This window comes from Crotalus tigris, unplaced genomic scaffold, assembly GCF_016545835.1.
Source record: "Crotalus tigris isolate CLP2741 ecotype Arizona unplaced genomic scaffold, ASM1654583v1 scf7180000018574.274189, whole genome shotgun sequence".
Classification (NCBI taxonomy): Eukaryota; Metazoa; Chordata; class Lepidosauria; order Squamata; family Viperidae; genus Crotalus; species Crotalus tigris.
The window spans coordinates 212,762-239,112 of NW_024097081.1; the positions used below are offsets into that span (position 1 = coordinate 212,762).

The 26,351-nt window shown below is 41.2% G+C and overlaps 1 protein-coding gene across 1 annotated transcript in view; it reads right to left on the bottom strand.

The window, feature by feature from the left end:
• Positions 1-26,141, bottom strand: part of LOC120313111 (protocadherin-15-like) — a gene marked incomplete at its 3' end in the record, with an annotated part of 204,033 nt that extends 177,892 nt beyond the window's left edge. The window contains exons 1-3 of the mRNA XM_039354646.1: positions 26,111-26,141; positions 24,997-25,152; positions 16,529-16,647 (exon numbers count right to left, since the gene is read on the bottom strand). Coding sequence (XP_039210580.1) covers positions 16,529-16,619 — 91 coding nt within the window. The remainder of the gene's footprint in view (positions 1-16,528; positions 16,648-24,996; positions 25,153-26,110) is intronic.
• Positions 26,142-26,351: the final 210 nt, after the last annotated feature.

Consider the following 26,351-nt stretch of genomic DNA (forward strand, 5'->3'; position numbering starts at 1 on the left):
TTATATTAAAAGATGGAAGTTTTACTACCTATATTATACTTCAGATGTTTAAATTACGAAAAATTGCTTTATCAAGCCTTGCTCCAGTTCCCAGTATCCCAAAAATATCTTTCTCCAAGCAGATTATAGTCCATAACATGTTCTATGAAATACAGATGGTCCTCAACTTACCATCACAATTGAGTCCAAAATTTCTGTTGCTAAGCCAAATATTTGTTAAGTGAATTTTGCCCCATTCTATGACCTTTCTTGCCACAGTTGTTAAGTGAATCACTGCAGTTATTAAGTTAGTAACACAGTTGTTAAATGAATCTGGCTTTCCCATTGACTTTGTTTTTCAGATCACAAAAGTTGATTACATGACCCTGGGACACTGCAATGGTCATAAATATGAGTCAGTTGCCAAGCATATGAATTTTGATCATGTAACCACAGGGATGCTGCAAGAGTTGTAAATGTGAAAAAGGGACATTAGTGATTTTTCTCAATGCTGCTGTAACTTTGAATGATCACTAAATGAACTGTTATAAGTTGAGGACTACCTGTATGGAGAAGGGGTGAGTGGAATGTAGTCTGGATTCCCAGGAGGGAGATGCTGCATTCCAGAGGACCAACAGCCAGCAAAGTTTAGGTAGTTGGGTTGGGATAGAGTTAACCCGGCTGCTACCTAGCAATCCTTAGAATATAGATTTAATGATGGAAATAGTTGGAAGTACTGGGAATAGAAATGGCAAGATTTCTATCTATAGATGAGGAACATTAAACTGCTCAGAAGTAATTCTTTCTTGGTTGGAAAGACTAGAATTAGGATTGTTCCAATAGAGCAGCGGTTCTCAACCTGTGGGTCATGACCCTTTTGGGGGTCGAATGACCCTTTCACAGGGGTCGTCTAAGACCATCGGAAAATACATATTTCTGATGGTCTTAGGAACTGAGACACTGCTCTCTCTGTTGTACCCTCACTCTCTTCCATCTTCTTTTCCTTCCCCCCCCCGCAAGCCTGCGATACCCCTCAGGGCCTCACATTGCCTCCCGGAGGACTCAGCTGTTCAGCGTCCAGAAGTTGGAGCCACTCAGCTGTTGGTTGGGACACCCACGGAGCTGACACCCATGCTGCCAGGTAGAACAGCACCGGTCGCTGGCCTCCTTTGCCGCCCCGCATGTTGTCCTCGACCCCTCCCCTGCCCGTTCATGTTGAGCCCACAGGAGCTTGACAGGGAGAGAGGGAGGAAAGGAGGGACTCTTCCTCCTCTCCTAAGGTTCAAAGCATGATTAGCTTCCCAAGGGTGCCACAATCCCAATTCATGTGTTTCTGCCGTACCTCCTTGGCACTCCCAGGAATGGGGTGGGCGGAACAAAGCTTGGCTAGGCTAGGCAAAGAAAAGCCACAAAGCTGCGAGCTCAGATCGCAGGCAGGCCGGAGAAGGGGGTGAAGAAGAGGAAGGGGATTGGGAGAGAGGAAATGCCAAGCTTGTACTCTCCTTTCCCAAGGACCTCCTGCGCTACCTCACAGGAACGACTGGTTTCAGATTTACACCACAAAAGTTTTTCTTGCACAGAGGAGAGAGGAAAAACAATTGCGGAACACTCAGGAATCCCTTGCAAGGCACCATGTACCTTGGTGCTTATTTCCTAATGCCTTCCCCCCCCTGTTTTCTGCTCTACCCCAAATTCGCCTCCCTTCCACTCTCCTTACACAGCCATCTATGGTCTTAATACAACCCTCAGTCTGTCTCCCTTACAACACCCCTTAAAATTCTTCATTCAGGCAGGCTTCCAGATTTCGACCAGCAGGATGCAGGTAACCTCTCCCCCCTGTCCTGTTGCCTCCGTGGCACAGGACTGCTGGCGTGGTTCCCAATGGCCGCTGACTTTCTCCCTGCTGCCAGCGACCATGCAAGCCCTGGCAACTGCTCCAGCCTAAGAAGAAGGCAGCTGGGAGGCTACCATGGCACTGACCTCCTGCGCCCATCAGCTGGCAACCCCTGGACCTGCACCTGTCAGCTGGAAAGTCCAGCAATGCTTTGGCCAGTGAGGAAGGTGAAGGGGAGGCCACCACAGCGCCAACCTCTGCGCCCATCAGCTGACGACCCCCAAACTTGCGCTTGTCAGCTGGGAGGTCTGGCAAGGGAGCCGGCTGGCGTGGAGGGCGAAGGGGAGGCGGCGGCTCAGCAGGTGGGGTCCTACCTGCCCGTGAATGTCAGGACCACCCGCACCATCTGTAAAAGAAAAAGTCTTCCACGGAAGCATAACTTTTAAGGATTTTAAGGATCTTTGAGAGGGAGAGAGAGAGAGAGAGAGGGAGAGAAAGAGGGAAAGAGAAATAGAGAGAGGGAGAGAGAGAGAGAGAAGAAAGGGAGAGAGAGGGAGAGAGAGAGAAAGAGAAGGACAGAGAAAGAGAAAGAAAGGGAGAGGGAGAGAGAGAAAGAAAGGGAGACAGGGAGAGAAAGGGAGAGAGAAAGACAGGGAGGGAGAAAGAAAGGGAGAGAGGGAAAGAGAAAGGGAGAGAGAAAGAAAGAGAGGGGGAGAGAGAAAGAAAGAAAGAGGGAGAGATATTAAATTAGTAACATGGTTATTCAGTGAATCTGGTTTCCCCACTAACTTTGTTTGTCACAAGGTTGCAAAAGGTGATCACATGACCCTGGAATAATTTTATGGTTGGGGGTTACCACAACATGAGGAACTGTATTAAAGGGTCATGGCATTAGGAAGGTTGATGTCAGAATCCAATTATATTTCATCTCTAGTTATCAAATATAGAAAACCCCAATTCTGCCTTCTCTGGATTCTGCCATAAGAGGAAGAGAAGGGGGTGAACAAAAGGGCTTTATGGCCCTCACTTCCTTCAGTATACTTCAAAGGAACTGAATGTGTGCATTACAAAAGAACTAACCATAATAATGGGGCCATTTCCTTTCATGTAGTTTCTTTGAAGTCTCCATCCAGCCGGGCAGTAATGAAAAGGGGGTGGAAGTGTAATGCCTGAGACTGTCGCTGGAAGAGGGGGTTGATTGGGTGGGGCTACTGTGGAACCCCTTAAAACCTTGAATTGGAGAGCTTGGACCCCAAGTCCTGTCTAGAACGCCTGCAACCATTTTCTTTTAATAAAGGATTCCTGTTGGAAGAATTATTCCAAGAGTTCTATCTTCTTAAGATGCACAGTGGGGTGGGTCCTTACATTACACAATACTTGCAAAATTAATCCACCTGGAAGGGAGACCCTTGCTGGGGGATTTTGCAAAAAATTACCATGTCAGACAATGGAGCAAGAAAGGGGGAGAACTCCCTGGAAAGAGAGCCGCTGACCCAACTGGAACCTTGCCATATGTTGGGATCCGAGAGGCCAGATTCCTCAGGAGAAGAAGTGGTGGAGACACGGGACCACAAGCCTCGCTGGTCAATGGGCGTTGGAAAGAAAAGTGAGTGGGGAAAGGAATCAAGAAAGGTGACCCTGAGACGGGGGACCAAGCAACTAGAATGGAACCAGGAGATGGAGAAATCCCTGCACGCAAGTGAAGAGGGAGAAAGCTGGGCACCGTACTCAGACTAGATCCTAGAGAAAACTATCGACCTGAGGAAGAGAACTCTCAGCTCCTTAGGAGAAGAGAATCCTGAGCCCTACGGCCGCCCCAGCTCCTGGAGCCGCAAAGGGAGAGACACCAAGGGGGACGTGGAACCAGCAACCCCGGGGACATATGCTGATCCAGTAGTCCCCACACCCTACCGGACCACAGATGGTGATCTGGATGGAAGACACTACCACCAACAATGGAGGCACCGATCCATTCCAAGGCGTCCGCCGTTGGAGGTGAAATTCAAAGGGGAGCCAACACACTTGGGGTTTTTCCTAATCCAAGTCCTCAGCTACATGGAGGAATATGGGCAGGACATCCCCAGTGACAAAGCCCGCATCCGGATTGTGCAGTGTGCCCTGGATGGACCGGCTGCAGATTGGGTGGTGAACTTGCATGACTCCAATGCCCCAGAGATCGACATATTGAAAAGACACCGCCAAGGAAAACAATGGAGCCGCTCCCCATCTGAGTTGACACATGAACCAGTGAAACCACCGGCAACAGCCAAGAAACAAATGGGGTGTTTCAAGTGTGGAAGAGAAGGGCATCGAGCCATAGAATGCCACTCCAAAGCCCCCCAGCACAACCCAGACAGATCCCCAATCAGCAAAACTGGAAAGTCTTCAGCTAAGCCAAAAGAAACTGCCATGAGAATGATGGAAATTGCGGAACTCCCCACTTCTGCTCACTAAGGGGAAAGAACTCCAGCCTACACCACAGGGCCGGTGGATGCCTCAGATGACAGCTTGGAGGGAGAACCCCCATCACACCCATCCTCAACACAGTGACTATATTAATTCCCCCCATGCCCGAAGCTGTAAAGGTGAAAACCTTAATAGACTCTGGCTCCACCCGCTGCCTCATTAGCCCAACACTAGTGGGGAATCTGGGCATCCCATCGAGGAGACTGGAACAACCAATCTCATTTGGCCAGTTAGATGGATCCATAGCAGGGGGTGTGCCAGCTACCCCAGCCACTCTACCAATACACCTCTCCCTGGGAAAAAATGAGGAGGACATAATGTTTGTTGTGACCCCAGGCATGGAATGCCCAATGATCCTAGGGATGGAATGGTTAAAAAAATGGAACCCCTGGGTAAATTGGAGGACGACAGAAATCAAATTCCCGAAGGGGGACCCTATGGACCTAAAATCCCAAGGGAGGCTACCAGAATCAAGAATAGAAAAAGCATCCATAGGAGAGGAAAAGAGACTAATAGAAATACCAGAGGAATACAGAGACCTTGCTGAAGTTTTCAGTGAGGAGAGGTCGAATGAACTCCCCCCCCCACCGACCCACAGATTATACCATTGAATTCAAGCCTGGGACAAAACTCCCGAAGCCCAGATTATACTCCATGAGCCCAAAGGAGAAGGAGGAAATGGAAAGATTCATAAAAAAAAACCTAGAGAGAGGTTTCATTGAGCCAGCCAAGCCTAAAGTGGCTGCCCCGGTCCTTTTTAGAGAGAAGAAGGATGGCTCTTTACGTTTATGCATGGATTATAGGGCCCTGAATACAATCAATGAAAGCAACCTATACCCTCTGCCCCTCATGAAAGATGTGCTGTCACACCTATCAAAAGGGAATTTCTTTTCTAAACTAGACCTAAGGGAAGCTTACTATCGCGTGAGAATTAAGGAAGGGGATGAATGGAAGACTGCATTTAACTGCCCCATTGGGTGCTATCAATTCAAAGTCTTGCCATTTGGATTACAAGGGGGCCCTGCAATATTTATGCAATTAATCAATGGCGTTCAAAGGGAGCACCTGTTTAAGGGGGTCCTTGTTCACTTGGACAACATTCTTATCTTCACCGAAACAAAAGAGGAACATGTCAACCTTGTCAGAGCGGTTTTAAAGCAGCTGCAAGCCGCCCACCTATATGCCAAACTCTCGAAATGCGAATTCCATCAGGAAAGGATAGACTACCTAGGTTATCGCATATCCCCCCAGGGCATTGAAATGGACCCAGAGAAGATCAGAGCAGTATTAGATTGGGCACCATCCCACGCAAGAAAGCAACTACAAAGTTTCCTGGGCTTTGCAAACTTTTACCGCCAATTCATCCCCTCATTTGCCCAGATAGCCTTGCCCCACACTAACTTACTAAAAACGAAGGGAGCATCCTCAGTAAAACCTAGACAGCCACTAACATGGACAATGGAGTGCCAAGCAGCGTTTGAGTGACTAAAGAGACTTTTTTCTGACGAACCAGTACTAAGACACCCAGACATGGACAAGCCCTTCGTAGTACAGGCAGATGCAAGTGATGTGGCAGTGGGGGCTGTTCTATTACAAGAAAATGATAATGGAGTGTTGCAACCATGTGTATATACATCGAAGAAACTCATGGAAACAGAACAGCGCTGGCCCATATGGGAGAAGGAGGCATATGCGATACGTTGGGCATTACTCACGTGGCGACAGTTCCTGGAAGGCAACAAAATCCCCTTCCAGGTGTGGACTGATCACAAAAATTTGGAAGCCCTGAAAATGCCCAGGAAACTCAATCCCAAACAAGCCCGCTGGTCCCAGCATTTTCACCAGTTCCAATTTAAGCTCAAACATTTACCAGGGAGAAAGAACTTCCTGGCAGATGCATTATCTCGCATGCCTCAATATAACAGCGCATGAACCACAGACTCTAAACCAATAATGGCAGAGTCACAACTTGCAGCACCAGTAACCACAAGAACCCAAGCCAAATTAAAACCACAACTGGACAGCCAAACTGGAATTGAATTCAGAAAAAGTTTGGAAGCAGATGGATGGTTCCAGAAAAACAAAAATGTGTGCACAATGAGAGACGGGTTGCCTTGGGTAGGGGAAAAGTTATATATACCAACAACCCAAAGAGTCACTTTCATGCAGCTTTGCCATGACACAAAATCAGCTGGGCATTTTGGATTTGTAAAAACTTTACACTTAATTAAACAGCAATTTTGGTGGCCATCCATGAAAAAGGACATTGACAGTTATATAGCCAGTTGTCCAAAATGTGCCACTGCAAAGAGGATGCAAGGGAAATCGCCAGGACTACTACAAACAGTGGCAAGTCCCTCAGCCCCCTGGAGAGAAATAGCCATGGATTTTATAGTGGAATTGCCAGAAAGCAATGGGAATATTGTTGTCTGGATGGTCATGGACTTGTTTTCCAAACAGGTGCACTTTATCCCTTGCCAAGAGATTCCCACTGCAAAAGCCTTAGCAAAACTTTTCATCCAGCACATTTACAGATTGCATGGGGCACCCCAACGCATCATCTCTGACAGGGGGTGCAATTAACGTCTGCATTTTGGAAGGAATTTTTATCCCTCTTAGGAACCAGTCAGGGACTGACATCTAGCCACCACCCACAAGGAAATGGGGGGGCTGAAAAAATGAACTCCGTACTTAAGCAATATTTAAGATGTTTTCTTAGTTTCCAGCAGACCGAGTGGGCAGACTTACTCCCTTTTGCAGAAGTTGCCTACAATAATGCAGTTCACTCCAGCACAGGTTACACTCCTTTTCAAATAGTCACCGGTCAAAGTTTCAACCCCATGCCAGAATTAACCCCAAACGAACCAACGATCCCATCACTGAAAGAATGGATGGAAAAACTACAAAACACCTGGTCAATAGTTAGAAAAGCACTAGATGAAACTAGGCAGGCATACAAAGCACAAGCCGATAAAAAAAGTATTGAGCCTACACCATTCATTATAGGCGAAATGGTGTACCTATCTACAAAATACCTAAAGTCGCTACAACCCTGTAAAAAACTTCGACCAAAATATATAGGGCCTTTTCCAATTAAAAGGATCATAAACCCAGTAACAGTAGAATTAGAATTACCAAAAAATCTCAGTCAAATACACCCAATTTTTCATTGCAGCTTGCTGAAAAGAGAGCATCCGTCAGCTTTACGACCAAAAATCCCCACCACCACCTCCACTCATGGTAGAGGGTGAACAACACTTCAAAATAAAGGAAATTCTAGACTCTAGGAGATATCATGGAGCGACTCAGTACCTAGTTGCCTGGAAACACCTCCCTGCCTCACAAAACGAGTGGGTCCATAAACGTCATGTCAGAGCCCCAAAGCTATTAAAAAAGTTTCACACAGAGTATCCTAACAAGCCTGACTACCTTTTACACCTGTTTTATTTTCTTTCAGGTGGATCTCTCTTATTTTTGAGGGGGCCAAATGTCAGAATCCAATTATATTTCATCTCTAGTTATCAAATATAGAAAACCCCAATTCTGCCTTCTCTGGATTCTGCCAGAAGAGGAAGAGAAGGTGTTGAACAAAGGGGCTTTATGTCCCTCACGTCCTTCGGTGTACTTCAAAGGAACTGAATGTGTGTATTGCAAAAGAACTAACCATAAGAATGGGGCCATTTCCTTTCATGTAGTTTCTTTGAAGTCTCCATTCAGCCGGGCAGTAATGAAAAGGGGGTGGAAGTGTAATGCCTGAGACTGTCGCTGGAAGAGGGGGTTGATTGGGTTGGGCTACTGGGGAACCCCTTAAAACCTTGAATGGGAGAGCTTGGACCCCAAGTCCTGTCTAGAACGCCTGCAACCAGTTTCTCTTAATAAAGGATTCCTGTTGGAAGAATTATTCCAAGAGTTCTGTCTTCTTAAGATGCAAAGTGGGGTGGGTCCTTACAGTTGAGAATCACTGCAATAGAGGGAAGTTGGAAAGACTAGAATTTTGTCCTTGGTCTGTCAAGATCAAAATGCTTTAGAACAGGGGTCCTCAACCTTGGCAATTAAGTTGCCAAGGTTGAGGACCCCTGCTTTAGAACTTTTGATGGATGACCTAAGAACTAGGGAAGGACAAAGGACAAAGGAACTTGAAATCAATGTTTCTCAACCTCAGCAACTGTAAAATTTGTGGACCTAAACTCTCAGAATTGCCAATAGCATGCTGGGAGCTGGGAATTGAAGTTGCATAAAACAAAGTTTTTGAGGTTGAGAAATACTGCTTAAATCACAGCAGATCCAGAATCATCTGCTAATTAAAGATTCTATTCATTTGCATCCACGAGACCTAGATCAAGCCAAATATATTTAGAAATCTGTTCTAGATTTCTGTGATAAATTATCCACAATTTAAAAAGTGGAGGTTCTGTAAAAATGTCCAAGATAATGAGAGAACCTATATGTCAATGAAAAGCAGAAGACAACTTGTTATTTGCTCTGTACCTAAACTGTCTACTTCAAAATCATTGTGTACTGGAAAGGAGAGGTAGGCAGAACTTTGTTTAAAACTAATCACCTACAACACTTTAATTTATGTAACTCTAAGAAAGAAAGAATTACAGAACATTTGGCTGCAAAATCCAACACAAAAACAAGTGGTGTCTTCATAGCAACAGTTTAAGGTTATTTGCAAACCAATTGTCTGAGAGAAAAAAGAAATAAAAGTAAACTGGCCCAGTTAAATGTGTGAGTATGAATTGTTGTAGCAAGGGAAAGGAAGACAGTGAATAATTTGCTAAATTAAATCAGAAAGAACTCCCCAGATTGTACTTTTGCCATTGTAAGATGGGATATGTATTAATTCTGGTGCCACAAATAAACTTTACAAACAACCTCATTAAAGAGAATGAGAGATTTGTTGGTCTCATATCAGCCCTTTTTTAAAACAAATGGACAAAAGCTCCTTTCAGTTTAATCAGGCTCAGCAAAATTTCATTGGGTTCCAAGTAAAGGAAAGGGGAACAGTTTAAAAATTCAAGATGCACAGTATGTCCCACATAAAGAATCCAGTCTGTTCTTAATAAAATTCATGACACAGAAGTAATGTGAACTAAAACTTAGGACAACCATTGCATAGAGCAGCGTTTCTCAACCTTAGCAACTTTAAGATGTGTGAACTTCAAGTCCCAGAATTCCCCAGTCAACTCTCACTATCTTCCCATTTGTTTCCTTCCAACTCTGAATTCTAAAGAGGAATGCCAACTCCTGAAGTCTCAGAAATTCGGGAGATTCCAATTAAAGTGTTTAATCTTGACGTGTTCCTAATATTATTTCACTTTATTTCAATAGCCTGAAATTCACAACATTCAAAATATTTAGATAGCACAACAGTGGTTCATCTTGTTATTCTATAGTATATAGTCATAGCAGATTTGACAAAACTGTGATTCAACTCTCTGAATTTATAATTAGAATTGTAGCTGTGATTTCTTTAACCATAACTGTGTACCATACCTTTAAGTGCCATTTTCAATTGTTAAATTGTTCAAGTTGCCATGGATGACTTATGGTAGATTGAGCAGCTAAGAATCTAATAAGTTCTTCATTAATCAGCTTAACCTTCTTTCCTCAGAAATGTGTAATAACCTCAAAATCAGGGATATATTTACCTTATTTTCTTATAATTTTAAAATCTCTTTGCTTACTTAGAATTCTTTTTCCCCTTCATAAAACTGTTCTAAACAGCGTGTTTCAGAACACAGATCTTAATACTGACATCTGTAATTTAAACCACCACGTTAAAATATATTAGGCTAGTCAGTTTATTGATTTGTGGGTTCACTGTCCATTTTAAATTGAGAAAGAATTCAGTTACTACATTTTTCATGTTGAAAATGATTATTATGGTTCTTGAAAGAAAAATAAGTGGGAACATCATCGCTGCAATTTTAGGTTTCTGTACTATATTATAATAATCACATTCTGCAACCATTGTACCTAAAGCTTGCAAGCTTCTATCAAGAGCTTTTTTTTTGATTAACATAATTGTCAATAACATGAAATTGTAATGGTAAATAAGCAAGTCACAAAAGGAAAGCCAGAAAATGTTATAGGATAATTTAAACTGCATGTTTTTATTAAGATATGTATGAGAGAGCTAGTTTGGTCTAGTGCTTAAAGCCCTAGGCTAGAAGCCAGGAGACTACAAGTTCTAGTCTGCCTTAGGCAAGAAAGCCAGCTGGTTAACTTTGGTCCCAATCTGCATCATAGGGTTGTTGTGGGAAAAATAGGAGAAAGGAGGAATAGTTTGCTGCCGTGAATTATTTATAAAAGTAACAAAGGAGAGATAAAATAAATAAATAAATAAAAATTCTATCTGCTGCAAGTTAAAAAAGAAAAGGAAAAAAATACACAAAATTATTTCAAGGATTCTATACTTTCCATGCAAAAAAATTACAAACTAAGTAGAAATATTTCACCATATATTATTATGGATAACGGAGATCCATTTTTGATAGAAAACAGAATGAAATTTATCAATCAAGTAGATGAAAAAGGAAAATAATTGATTATAATCAAGTTTCTTTATAACAAATTTCCTTTTTGATCAGTTTTGAACAACCAGGAATGTGAGTTCCTGAATGTGAAGAGATTTTTTTTTTTAAAAAAAATTATACATTTCAAGTTTATTTATTTATTTATGAGACTTATATACCGCTTTAAGTGCAAGCACTCTCTAAGCGGTGTACACCAGTAAGCAATGCATATATATATTTACATTGCCCCCAACAATCTGGGTCCTCATTTTACCTACCCCGGAAGGATGGAAGGCTAAGTCAACCTTGAGCCGGTGAGATTTGAACCGCTGACCTGCTGAACACAGTCAGCTAAAGTGGCCTGCAGTACTGCACTCTAACTGCTGCGCCACCTCGGCTCTACTTAATCTACTTCCCCAGTGATACCGAAAAAGCCTCTCTGTATCAATATTTCCTTCAATCTCAATATTTCACACTCTTCCATGGGTATTAAAGGGAGAACCATACAATACCCATCAAAATGTCATTGGATGTATTGTGAAATATAACTGGGTATGGGCTAGAAAGTGTTCACTCTTTCTGTAGAAGGCAGGAAAGGTTGATTAATTTGGTTTGGTAGTCAGATGTGTTCATAACCACCGTGGCATTGCCCTTGTCTGCTGGTAAGATTATTATGCTGGTGTCTTCTTTCAGGTTACGTAGTGCTGGCCCTAATCAGAAATGAACTTCACACAAAAAGATTCCTCCTAGACCAAATTAACAAAGATCTCCTCACACTTCATCTCAAACTCAGCAACAAGATCCACCCCGCACTTTGGGACAAATCCAAACAACTCGCCGTCTGGAGAGCCGAAACACAGACCACCCTCAAGACAGACACACACACCAACAAACTCCGAAGACTACAAGAATGCCAGAAACAAACCCCTCCTCCCTCACAGCCACACATGAAACAAACAGTGCATAACATCTCAGATAGGATTCTCACCAAAGCCGAAACCAATGTCCTTTCCAAAGGATTCAACTTTGCAATCGCTCCCAAACACATACCCACTGAAAACATTATATGTAGAGTTGAAACCAGCCTGACCAAAATCAACCCCAACGACGCTAACAGAATCAGACTCGAAATCACCAACATCCTCTGCACCAGCAAGCCACCCAAAAGCAACTTACCCAAAGAGGAACAGACAGCACTACGTAACCTGAAAGAAGACACCAGCATAATAATCTTACCAGCAGACAAGGGCAATGCCACGGTGGTTATGAACACATCTGACTACCAAACCAAATTAACCAACCTACTCCAAGACTCTACATACAAACCCCTAAACACAGATCCCACCACCTACCTGGAAAAAACCACCAGATCCAAAATAAAAGCCTCCCCCATTAGCGAAGAGATCCAGCAAAGAATCATTCCCAGAGAGAAATCATCCAGATGCCCTAAGCTCTATGGTCTCCCCAAGATACACAAAGAAGGAACCCCACTTAGACCCATAGTCAGCTCCATAGGCTCACCTCTACAAAACCTATCCAAATTTCTTGCCAAACAACTACAGCCCTATGCAGAATCCATCACCTCACACATAAAAAATTCTTTCCATTTCTTAGAGATCATAAAGAAACAAAACTTACAGCCCAGCGACCTACTCGTGAGCTTCGATGTCATATCCCTGTTCACCCAAGTGCCAATCAAAGAGGCCTTGACAGCTATCCAAAACAAATATAACCCCCCAAAACACATCCTAGATCTGACCAACCATTGTCTATCCAACACATACTTCATCTATAACGGACAAAAATACAAACAAATAGAAGGAGCACCCATGGGATCACCCCTCTCACCTGTCATTGCAAACCTCTACATGGAACACTTTGAAACCCAAGTTCTAGAAAAATCTGAACACAAACCCAAACTCTGGCTCAGATACGTAGACGACACCTTCATAATCTGGCCACATGGGAAAGAAAAACTGGACAACTTCCTCATACACCTCAACAGCCTACACCCCAAAATATAGTTCACCATGGAAACAGAAGCTAATAACCAACTTCCCTTCCTAGATGTCTTAGTCTACAAGAAATCCAATGGCTCCCTAGGACACACCATCTACCAGAAGAAAACACACAGAAATCACTATCTGCATGCTCTCTCACACCACCTCCCAGCACAGATCAACTCCGTAGCCAAGACACTCATCTCTAGAACAAAACGCTTAGCTGATGAACAACACCTAAAAACCGAACTACACACTCTCACTAATGTACTTACATCCAATGGATTCCAACGAAATAAGATTACCAAACTAATCCAAAAAGAAACCCCCACTAAAACCCAAGACAGAGAACAAGAAAACGGCAAAGCCCTCCTCCCTTACATAAAAGGCACCACAGACAGAATCAGTAAGATCCTCCACAAACACAACATTAAGACAGCATTCTGCCCAAACAGAAAAATATCCACCATCCTAAGAAACCCCAAAGATAAAATTGAATTAGAAAATCAAGGAGTATACGAAATCCCATGCACCACTTGTCCCACCACATACATCGGACAAACCAACAGAAGAATAAGTGCACGCATTGAAGAACATAAGAACTCAGTCAAAAAAGAGGAACCAACTTCTTCCCTGGTCCAACACCTTAAAATCACAGGACATAAAATTGACTTTAAAAAGACCAGAACTATCGCCAAAACTGAACATTTTAATAACAGAATAATCAGAGAAGCCATCGAGATAGAAAAACGCGCACACAGCATGAACAAACAAGATGATACCTCCCACCTACCAGCCATTTGGAAACCCGCCCTTATTGACAAACGACTCCCTAACACAAAAAATGACACCAGACCCCCACACACAAAAACCACACAGGATGTCACCACCACACATCCACGCAAAAAGCAAACCCAAAGCTACACCGATGATGAGGCACAACCACAAACCAGAAGCCAGACCACAGTTGCATCATTAGCCACTTTAAACCCCTCCAATCCATACATGAAGCAAACTGACACCCACCATGAAGATGAGGCACGACCACGAACGCAAAGCCAAAAAATAGCAATGCAGTTCACCATTTTAACCCCCCCTGCAACTCAGACTAACCTGAGCACAACAAAGCCCTCACCCAAACAGAACACTCCCCCAGCCAATCAGAGCACAGCCAACCCCCCAGCCAATCAGAGCACAGCCAACCCACCAGCCAATCAGAGCACAGCCAAGCTCCTAACCAATCAGAACACACCTCCATCCAATCAGAACACAGCCAATCTCTCATCCAATCATTTCATACCCCCACTGGCAGTTAAAAGGAGGAAACAGCTACAATCACACATTGCTCCTAGAAGCACGAAGCCGAAAGCACCAGCCTGAAGATGACGAATGAGACTTCGTCGAAACGTCGCCAAAACACTTCCAATTTTACGTGGGGGAAAACTCGAATAACCAAAGACCTACATACAAGCACCCGCGAAAACCTCAGAATATATATATATATAATATCCCTAATAACTATAAAAATGCGAATCCCGGGCATATTTGTGTAATGGTATAAAATCCTCGAACTCTGGGATATACTTTGAGAACAGCTATTTATTGTTAAAATAATAAAAACAATAAAAGCAACTATTTACAACACCTAAAAATGATTGTCTTAGCTTTCACTGGTCCACTGCCAGCATCATCAGAGTAAGCGTTTGGGGTGGGGAGTTTGCTTATAAACCCAGTTGACTCCGTATTCTACCCATTGATCATGTGATGAGACTGCCTATTCTAACTGACCGTAATTGCTCTAATTTTCTCGCCTCTCCTCGTCTGCCATCCTGTCGCTCTCCATTACGTGATCAATAGGTAGAGTACGGAGTCAACTGGGTTTATAAGCAAACTCCCCACCCCAAATGCTTACTCTGATGACGCTGGCAGTGGATCAGCGAAAGCCAAGACAGTCGATTTTTAGGTGCTGCTTTTATTGTTTTAACAATAAATAGCTGTTTCAAAGTTCATCCCAGAGTTCGAGGATTTTATACCATTACACACACACACACACACACACACACACACACACACACACACATCTTCTGATATGCTGATTCAAGAATGGATGCTGCTATCTATTGTTAGTTATTAAGAATGCAATGTAATCTCTGCATAGAAAGGTTCTAGGAAGAAATTCTTCTATGTCAAATTCTTTCTGCCACATTTCATAGAAGTTAGGCAACGAAAACAACATGTATTGTTTCATGCTGTGTGGTCTTGAAGAAGCTGACTACCATTTTGAAATCATTATTCTTTAGCAATAGGAGTATTCCAAATAACAGTTAGGTGATGAGAAGGTGGGGGATATGTTTCTAAAGGTTATTGCTTCCTTTGGAAAAAATTCAATCCAAGTTTTTGAGAACAATTTTTTCAAGCAGCTCATTTTGCATTTTGAACATTTTGCTATGAAGCTGGCCTACATAAAATCAAAACTTCTGTCCAGATTTTAATTTTTTTTCTATTTCTTTTTTTTCCAGCCAGCTTGATCCCTTTAATTATGACCAACAGCTTTCAGTCTTTTGGGTGCCAGGCAGTACATGCTAAATTTAACTTTATGGCTTGATGGGCTATGGATGTGCACTAGATCCTCTCAAATAGCAGCCCATTGACTTAAGAGCCGCAAACAGGTTTTTCTGTTCTACTCAGAAACATCTTCTTGAACCTTTCTGCACATCTTCTCCAACCAACCAAAATTCAGGTCTTTATCTTTAGTCAGATTCAATGTCCTTCCAACAGCTTTTACTGAAAGGAGATACTAAATATCCCCTTTGAACAGAGACTATGTCTATGCAGTGGAGGGAAACATTCAAATGTTGGAATTAATTATTCTGTATTCCCCCACCCTCCACCCCCACCACACAGGAATTATTATTTCTATTTTTTTACTAAATGTCTTGGTCATTCTTACTTGTTTAATCTTGTTATTATGGGAACAATCTGATTTTATTTACTTGACCATAGATAAGTAGTTTGTGTATTTTGAACAGTATGCCATACTATTTCTGCTAACCTTTTTAGATATTTTATAACAATTATATTTGCTTGTAATTATTCAGATTTAAATCCCCATTGTATAGAAAATCGATGCCTCCTGATGAGGTTCACCAAATACCAGCATAGGAAATCTTAATTTACACTTCTGTCAACAGTGGCAATAATAATATTAAAACAAAGAAACAGATGATAACAGATTATCCCTATTACATTCCAGATAAAGGCTATGGCACTGTAAAGCAGGAGTCCCCAGAACTGGGCCATGCAAGCAGCAGGCATGTGCATTCGAGCAGCTCAATTTGTGCCAGCGGCAGGCACTCATGCGCACGTGTGAAGTTCCACTTGTGTGAGTTCTGGACGTGCCTGCCGCTGGCACAAATTGAGCTTCATGCATGCACACAAGTGCCTGCTTCTCACGCAAATGCTCGCATGGAACCTTCCTCTCCCCCGCCCCGCTGGTCCGCAAAACCGGAAAGGGTGGGGACCACTGCTGTAAAGAGCTGATATGCTCCTTATTGGCTCTGTAATAACTCTTTGGCCATTGGAGATTTAGAATGTTCTCACAGAGTAATCTAGGATATGGAAAAGAAACTTGCAATGTATTTGTTATGCTTGTTCCAATAATTTCTTTGTTTCATAGGACTTTATATAAAAATGTTTAGTAACAAGGAAAAAAAAAAGCAAACACTTACCATCATCATTCTGGGCCAAGCAATCTATGAAGGCAACTGAAACTGCAATGCTTATTGCTAACCATTTTGAAAAGCCAGGCTGCTGTAGCATTTTATGTCACGCTTCAATCAAGAGAAAGCTAGAAAAAGAGAGGATTTATCATTAATATATTATTATTATTATCATTATTATTATTATTATTATTATTATTATTATTATTATTATTATTATTATTATTAAAACCGTGTGTAAATTAACATCCAGGAAATGATTCCAAAATGACCTGTTTTTACAGTTTGAGAACCAAGGTTATGAAAAAAGAGCATTTTTTTAAAAAAAAAGCTGAGTCCATTAACATAGCCTTAAATTATCCTTGTTCTGAAATGACACAGATTAAAGCTCTGCCATGGAAAATTCCCCAATTATCCGAGTTTTTAGGAAAGATATTTCCTTCATTTGTAACTTGCCCTTCCATCCTTTGTAATGCTTTTAACAGCTGAAACCATCCAGTTGGTTTTTTAGTGTGTCTACTTATGGAAGAAATGACTGTGGTCTGCACTTGGCCTCTCATTGTCCATTAAAGGATACAGTCACAATGCCAGCTTTTACCATTAGCCCTCACCACATTGTTTGAAAGGGTTTCCATTTGCATTCCTAAAATGATTCAGGAGGGCACTGATTTGGCCACTGTAATTTCAGATATATCAATAGCATTGTGAAAATTAGACTTGTGAAGATTATTGAACTAATGCATATGAAATATTTTGACTGCTGAATATATCTAATACATTTGTCCCTCTCAAGCAGATTGTTATGACAAGCTGCATTTGGATATACAGGTAATTCTCGATTTAGTGACCGTTCAAAGTTACATCACTGAAAAAATGACTTATGACCAGTGGTGGAATTCAAATACCTAAACAACTGTTCTCTTATTCGATGCAGGCAGGGGCTTCTGAGGCCTAGAATGGGCTTCCAGAAGTGGAATCCATGCACTTCTGATGGGCCGTTTCAGGCCTGGAGGCCTCCTCCAGGACTCCAAGGCCTAGACTGGACTTCTGGAAGCCAGCTGGTTCTCCGAATACAGCAAAATTTAGCTACCGGTTCTGCCGAATCCTGACTGAATCCCACCACTGCTTATGACCATTTTTCACACTTACAGCCATTAGAGCAGCCCCATGGCCATGTGATCAAAATTCGGATGTTTGGCGATTGGTTCATATTTAGGACAGTTACCGTGTCCTGGGGTCATGGTATCCCCTTTTGCAAGCTTCTCACAAGCAAAAACAATGGGAAATCCAGATTCACTTAACTATTGTGTTACTAATCTAACAAGTGCAGTGATTCACTTAACAACTGTTGCAAGAAAGGTCATAAAATGGGGCAAAACTCACTTAACAGATGCCTAACTTAGCAACAGAAATTTTCAGCTCAATTGTGGTTGTATGTTGAGGACTACCTATAATTTAAAACCCTGGACATAGTGCCTAAAAATTGTGAAATATAAGTAAAATTTTGATAGTTACAATGTTATAATGTTACAATGTTCCCACCTCCATTATAACAGCATTGCCCAATCTTAAAACCATAGTCACTTGGATAATAGTTACATAAGTATTCCTGAAAATTAGCAATCATAATTAAATGACAAGTTATACTGACAAGTCCCCATTGTGTAAAAATAAAACTGAGTAAAGCCTAAAATTAAACATCCCCAAATAAAGTAACAGAAACAAGAAAACTAAATAATAAAGGGAAGGAATAAAGGGTTATATTACAATAATCTCAGTGTTCCCAACCTTTTCTATACCCCACACCCTAGAATGCTTTTGATATATTCTTGCACTCCTTACAAAAGTTCAAGATAACAACGAACTAAGCATATACACTATAATTTTGAAACCCAAGTTTTTGCGCCCCTTGGAATATTGTCTCACACCCCCAGGGGGTGCAAGAACCCCCAGTTGGGAACCCCTGCTTTATAGCAATACAGTAAAACACTAGAAGTTTAACCATCTAATTTAATATTTTTTTTCCTGTTGTTCCATAATTGTGTGATTTTTATCTTAGCTTTGTGAGCTTGGCTTCTTTTTTGAGTTTATTTTCTTTCTATTTTCTTTCTTATTGTTTAACAATCACTAACTTCAAAACTATTCAACTTTCATACTAAAATCATTTCAACCACTGCTATCCTTTCTCTCCCAGAAGTCAATTTTGTGTGTCTTCTATCAGAGCTGTCCTGGGAGTTGATGAGAGAGCTTGACTGAACACACCCGGCATTTCAACCTTTTTTTCCCCTGCTAAGCAGAGGGGAAAAAAAACCAGCATCAGTTCTTTCAATTAACTAAATATTTGGGAATATATTTGAAATGCAGCTAGAATTCTTTTAAAATATAGATGTAGAACAAAGAACAAAGTAAATGCACTAAGTAGATTTGTCTGAAATCAGTGGGATTCAGCCAGTTTGCACCACTTCAGCAGAACCGGTAGCTAATTTTTTGTTGCCCAGGCCCAGAATGGACTTCCGGAAGGAGCATCCACACAAAGAACTGGTTGTTTACATATTTGAATCCCACCACTGTCTGAAATGGTATAGGGCAGGGATAGAGCACACTTCTCTCTTTTATGACTAATGAATTTCAATACCCAGAATTCCTGAACCAGCCATGCTGACTCAGGAATTCTGGGAATTGAAGTCCACAAGTTATAAAAGAGCCAAGGTTGCCTACCCCTGGTATAGGATTTCCTACATGAGCAGGGTGTTGGACTAGAAGACCTCAAAGGTCCCTTCCAACAGTTATTTTGTAAAGAATGAAGGCTGACAAAATTGATTTTAGACAAGTATAAACTATATAACACAAGTATAGTGTTGCTCAATAGTAGCAATGTGAGAGGGATCTCAGAGTCCTAGTGGACAATCACTTAGATATGAGCCAGCAGTGTGCTGCAGCTGCCAAAAAAGCCAACACAGTGTTAGGCTGCATTAACAGAGGGATAAAATCAAGATCATGTGAAGTATTAATACCACTTTACAATGCCTTGGTAAGGCCACACTTGGAATACTGCATCTAGTTTTGGTCATCACAATGTAAAAAAGATGTTGAGACTCTAGAAGAGCAACAAAGATGATTAGAGTTCTGGAGGCTAAAACATATAAGGAACGGTTGCTGAAATTGGGTAGGTCTAGTTTAATGAAGAGAAGGACAAGGGGTGACATGATAGCAGTGTTCCAATATCTCAGGGGCTGCCACAAAGAAGAGACAGTCAAACTATTCTCCAAAGGGCCTGAAGGCAGGACAAGAAGCAACAGATGGAAACTAATCAAGGAGAGAAGCAACCTAGAACTAAGGAAAAACTTCCTGACAGTTAGAACAATTAACCAGTGGAACAACTTGCCTCCAGAAGCGGTGAATGCTCCAACACTGGAAGTTTTTAAGAAAAGACTGGACAGCCATTTGTCTGAAATGGTATAGGGTTTCCTGCCTGACCAGGGGATTGGACTAGATGACGTCCCAGGTCCCTTCCAACTTTATTATTATTATTATGGATCATCGCACAGTCAGCCAGATGTTCAGACTGGATTTGGCATTTTGTCTACCTATCGAGTCCTTACCCAGGACCTGGGATAGCCAGATGTGGATGTTTGATGGTATTACAGATATCGTTGCAGGATCGAAGCAGTTCCTAGTAAGGCTGCCTTTTGCAATTGAATAATAGCGAATTTGTCAATGCCAATGGTGTTCAAATGGTGCTCCAGTTGTTTTGGGATTGCACCCAAGGAGTCTATTACTATTGGTACTACCCTTGCTTACTTTTGCCACAGTCTTTCTATTTCTATTTGTAGGTCTTTGTATTTTGTTATCTTCTCCAGTTCTTTCTCGTCTATTCTGCTATCTCCAGGCACTGCCACGTCCACTATCCAGACTTTTTTGTCTTTCTTATCGACAATTGTTAAGTCTGGGGTGTTATGTTGCAGGTGCTTGTCTGTTTGAATTCTGACATCCCAGAGCAGTTTAATTTTATCATTTTCTATGACTTTCTCTATTTTATGATCCCACCAGTTTTTGCTTACAGGCAAATGATATTTTTTGCAGATCTTCCAATGCACCATTGTTGCTACTTTGTCATGCCGCTGCTTGTAGTCAGTCTGTGCAATCTTCTTGCAACAGCTTACCAAGGTGGTCCACTGTTTCTTCAGCTTCTTTGCATAGGCGGCACTTACTGTCTGTTGCTGTCTTCTCAATTTTGACTTTATATGCATTTGTCCTTAAGGCTTGGTCTTGTGCAGCCAGAATTAGTCCCTCGGTCTCTTTCTTCAATTTTCCTGCTCTTAGCCATTGCCAGGTCTTGTTATTATCTGCTTTCCCAGCTATTTTTTTTAACGTATTGGACATGTAGTGCTTTGTCTTCCCATGCCTCTATTCTGTTCTTCATTTGGTCTTTCTTGTAGGTCTTTTGGTCTCTCCAGTAGTCAATAAGCCTTCCTGATATACTAATTTCAGTGCATCTTCAGCATTGTCCTTCAGATATTCTTCCAAAGCCATTTTTTCTTCTTCAACCATCTGATGTACTTGTAGCATTCCACGCCCACCTATTTGTCTTGGTAGATAAAGTCTGTCAATGTCACTGCGTGGATGAAGGGCATGATTCATTGTCATTATTTTTCTGGTCTTCCTATCCATTGCTTTTAGTTCTGCTTGAGTCCAGTCCACTATTCCAGCTGTGTACCTAATGACTGGAATTGCCCAAGTGTTGATTGCCTTTATGGTATTTCCTCCATTGAGTTTGGACTTTAAGATCTTCTTCACTCTCTTGATGTATTCACCTCTAATCTTTTTCTTGACTTCAGTGTGCTTGATGTTGTCAGCTTGAAGGATACCCAAGTATTTGTAATAATCTCCCTCATCCAGACTCTTAATGTTATTTTTGTGGGGCATCTTGATTCCTTCAGTTTTCACTATTTTTCCTTTTTTTGATAATAAGTGTGGCACATTTGTCCAAGCCAAACTCCATTACAATATCCTGGCTATATATACGGACAGTGTTGAGCAGCGATTCTATTTCAGATGATGTTTTTCCATACAGCTTCAGATCATCCATGTAAAAGAGATGGGATAGTCTGGCAGATGTTTTTGATGTTTGATAGCCATGTCCTGAGTTATTCAGTATTGTTGACAGAGGAAACAGTGCAATAACAAATAGTAATGGTGATAATGAATCTCCTTGAAATATTCCTCTCTTGATATTAACCTCTCCCAGCTTCTCACCATTGATCTGCAACTGTGTCTTCCATTGTGCCATCGATCTTTGCACAAATTTTCTGATGTTTCTACTGACTTCTGTTATTTCTAGGCACTTGATTATCCAATCATGTGGCAGAGAGTCAAACGCCTTTTTGTAGTCAATCCATGCCACATTCAGGTTGGTCTTCCTTCTCTTGCAGTTTTCCAAGATCATTTTGTCTATTAGGAGTTGATCTTTTGTTCCTCTGCTATTGGGGCGGTTTCCTTTCTGCTCAGGTGGAAAGAGATTGTTTTCAACTAGATGCTGTTGTACTGCATCAGCTACCACACCAGTTAGTAATTTGAAAGTTGTTGGTAAGCAGGTAATTGGCCTGTAGTTGCCTGGTGTTGCCCCTTTTGCTGGATTTTTCATTATTAGGTAGGTTTTCCCAGTTGTTAGCCACTTTTCAATTTCTCCTCCTTGTAGTATATTGTTGAACTGCTTGGCAATGAGTGGGTGTATAACAGTTAGATGTTTCAACCAAAACCCATGCAGTTCATCTTCACCTGGTGCTGACCAATTTTTGATTTTCTTTGCTCTTTTTTCTACCATTTTTGTTGTTATTACTAGTTCTTTCATTTCAACTTCTGTTTTATTTGCATCCACCTCTTTTAACCAAGCCACATCCTTGTTGTATTTCTTTGGGTTATCCCATATCTGCTTCCAGAACTGCACTGTTTCTTCCTTGTCAGGTACTGACTGATTCCTTGCAGTTTCTCCATTGATGGATTGGTAGAAACGTTTCTGATTGGATTGAAATTGGAGGTTCTGCCTATAGTTTGCAATTCGAGCTTCATATCTACTGATTTTCATGGCTATAGCTGTTATTTGTTGCTTTATTATTTCCAGTGCTTCCTTGATCTTCCTTGTTTCTAAGTGGTATTTCTTGATTAGGTATTCTTTGGTCTTCTTGTTCTTCAGCTTCTTTTCTTTCACCTGTTCTAGCTTGCTTGCATGTGACCTTAATTTGCTGATCTTATTTTGTAGTCTAACCTTCCATTTTTGTGGTGCACTGTTTGTTTGCTTTTTCTTCTTTGTTGATTTTGCATCCCAGGTATTCAGTTATAACTGCAGCTGTGCTGTACATTAGTTGGTTTATTTTATTATTATTATTATTATGGATCATCACACAGTCAGCCAGATGTTCAGACTGGATTTGGCATTTTGTCTACCTATCGAGTCCTTACCCAGGACCTGGGATAGGCAGATGTGGATGTTTGATGGTATTACAGATATCGTCGCAGGATGGAAGCAGTTCCTAGTAAGGCCACCTTTTGCAATTGACTAATGGCAAATTTGTCAATGCCAATGTCATTATTATTATCATCATCATCATCATCATCATCATCATCATCATCATCATCATATTCTCCCATTCAGTCCCTTGGTGGCCATCCGATTCACTGCATTTCCTGACTTTTCTCATGATGCTTTTAATTACAGATAGAAAATAGGAAGTGGGCAGGCTGCAAAGCAAAGCACCAAACACTTAGCATCATATTAATCTGCCACAAGACCCCAAAAAATCTCACAGGGTTACAGCTTGTTTTTCTTCTGACTTCTGACTCTCCTTGTCTCCATAGCATCCGTTTCATTTCATTTCATTTTTCAAGCCAGTTTCCCACACATATTTTTAACCTGTCCTCTCCACCCAGGTCTACTGCCTATCTGCCATTTAGCCCAAGTTTTAGGCACGGATACAAAATGTACCTACATTTACTTAACATCATCATGTAGAAATAAAAGGTGAGAAGCTTTTGAATGTTACTTAACAAATATTTTAAAATATATTTAGAGTATTATGCACATGTTTATCTACTGCCAGTAAAATGTCTTGGGGGCATTTTTGTGAACAAAAGTTCTACATATTAAGAATTTCATTTACAAAGAAACACAAATCTTCAGTGATAGGAATGAAGTTTAGCTGTAAGTTAATGAGATCAGTAGTGATGAGATGCATATTTTCCAGGGATATGATTGCATGAAGATTTTATCAAGAAAGAACAAAAATCTTTATATAAACTTTGGTTGTCACTAAGCAATGCATTCCAAGGAAATAAAGCAATAGTATGCATGCAGCGATAACCCTATATATTTATGATAAAAAAAGAGTGCATAAAGCAGATTAGGGGCCACATTAATTTCCTGTGGGCATTGAATTAACCTCATTCTAGGCTTGATCTATTTTAGGGAAGCAAAGAACAAAAAAATACCTGCATATGACATCTTTTACCAACAGATATGAGAGGACATAAGCAAATTATATGCCATTCATTGTCAAAAAAAAGTCAATTTTGTGGTTTATTAAATAGAGATACTCTATAGAATAGTACTGCTTCTTGGCATTTTTGTATTATACATCCAAAAGAAATCCATTACAGTGGATGCATTCAGAAAGTTCTAAAGAGTAGGAAAACAATGTCCCCTCAAGCCCTCGTAATAGTGTGTGAATCACTCAAAACCATTTGCAGTTTAATTTACAAAATATAACTCATTGAACATATTTGATGGTAATTTTACAGCCCTTTTATTGGTTAAATTTCAGTTTGCCCTCGTACTAGGTTGGAAATCAGAATGCATCATTCCTGTCTATGGGGGGGGAAAGAGCTTCAAAAAATGATATTTCCTTCCTTCCCTTTTCCTTCCTTCCTCCCTCCCTCCATTCCTTCATTACAGTGGTAGGATTCAGCCAGTTCACACCACTTTGGCAGAACCGGTAGCTAATTTTTTGTTGCCCAGGCCCAGAATTGACTTCCGGAAGCGGCATCCATGCAGAGAACCACTTGTTCACATATTTGAATCCCACCACTGCTTCCTTCCTTCCTTCCTTCCTTCCTTCCTTCCTTCCTTCCTTCCTTCCTTCCTTCCTTCCTTCCTTCTCAGTCAGGTGGAATTGAAATATTAGCAGTAGATTACAAACATGGCTCCAATAACTTCAGTAGGTCATAGAAATTGTATAACTAAATATATAAATCTTAATTTAACATTACAATATGGTTATAAATTCAGAATAAGTATAAAGCCATTCAAAAACTGATAACCTGCAAATAGTACAGTAAATAAGTAGATGACATTATTTATCAAAGACCCTCTTAAATAACTCCATTTTTTTAATAATTGCCAAATCTTAAAAGTTGGACAGAGGATTGGATTTTCTGGAGTATCATTACAGCAACAAAAAAGGTGAGTTTGTTTTTTCTCTTACCTAGCAATAGTGAATAACTATTAGCTGCAACAATTTGTAGAAGATGAGGAACTGCAGACAGAAAAGAGAATCACCTTGAAGGACAGGAGAAAGAATGGCTTCCAAGACCTGGGCTAAGAACCTTACTTGAATGAATGTCTTAGTTGAGTTCCTTCCCTGAAGAAAAAGGGAGGGAAGGACATTCAGAGGTGCAAGCTTCTTTTACTATAGCTATTACAATTGATGTGCTCTTGGCCTATATGCCATTGGTTTCTTAGTCTGATTTACTATGTATGGCTGATAGGAATAGGATGTTTATCTCAGAAGAAGCATGTTAGAAAATCAGCTTCTTAGAAATGTGAAAACAAAAATATTTTCAAAGAGACCCTACCTTTATTACTCAGACAGAGACTGAGAAAATGCTCTTAATTTTTAAAAAAGAGTATTTATCCCAGATTAGCTACCTTCCTGAAAGTCTTATTGTTTTTGCTTTCTTGGTTTTGCTAGGTTGCCATTAGCAGTTTCCCCTGGAAGCTCTGATTTAGGCAGATCAAAACTGGATAGAAAGGACATTTCTGGAGATATTTCAGTAGGCAAGGCATTCAGGACTTTGAAAGTGACAGTCTATAGGAAAAGGACTGGCAGAAATTGGGGGAAGAGTTAAAAGAGAGATCAGCCTAGAACAGGGGTAGGCAACCCAAAACACTTAAAGAGCCACTTGGACCCGTTTCCCACCAAAAACAAAACACTGGGAGCCGCAAAACCCTTTTGATATCTAAAATGAAGATAACACTGCATATATCCTTTTTTACCTTTATTATAGGTGTGTGTGTGTGTTTCTGTGTGTATCTGTGTGTGTATATATATGTATATGTGTATATATACACACACACACACACACATACACAGGTAAAAAAAGGATATATGCAGTGTTATCTTCATTTTAGATGTCAAAAGGGTCTCTCTCTCTCTCTCTCTGTCTGTCTCTCTCTCCCTCCCTCTCTATCTGCCCTTGGTCTGCCACTCCTCTTCCCCCGCTCTCTTTCTTTCTCTCTCTCTCTTTCCTCTCTCTCTCTCCCTCCCTCTCTCTTTCTCTCTCTCTCTTTCTCCCCCCCCCCTCCTATCTGTTGCTCACCTGGCAAGCTTCAAGCTGTTGTCCAACAAGCAACCTTGTCTCTTTTATGACTCATGGACTTCAACTCCCAGAATTCCTGAGTCAGCCTAGCTGGGCTAGCTAGCTCTCTCCTGCCCTTCCTGCTTCCTGCTTCCTGCAGAGAGGCAGCAAAGGGAGGAGCTCCGCCCAGTAAGCTTTTCAGCTCCTCGGAGAATACTGTGAGTGCACTCTCTTTTACACATACACACAGACACACACACAC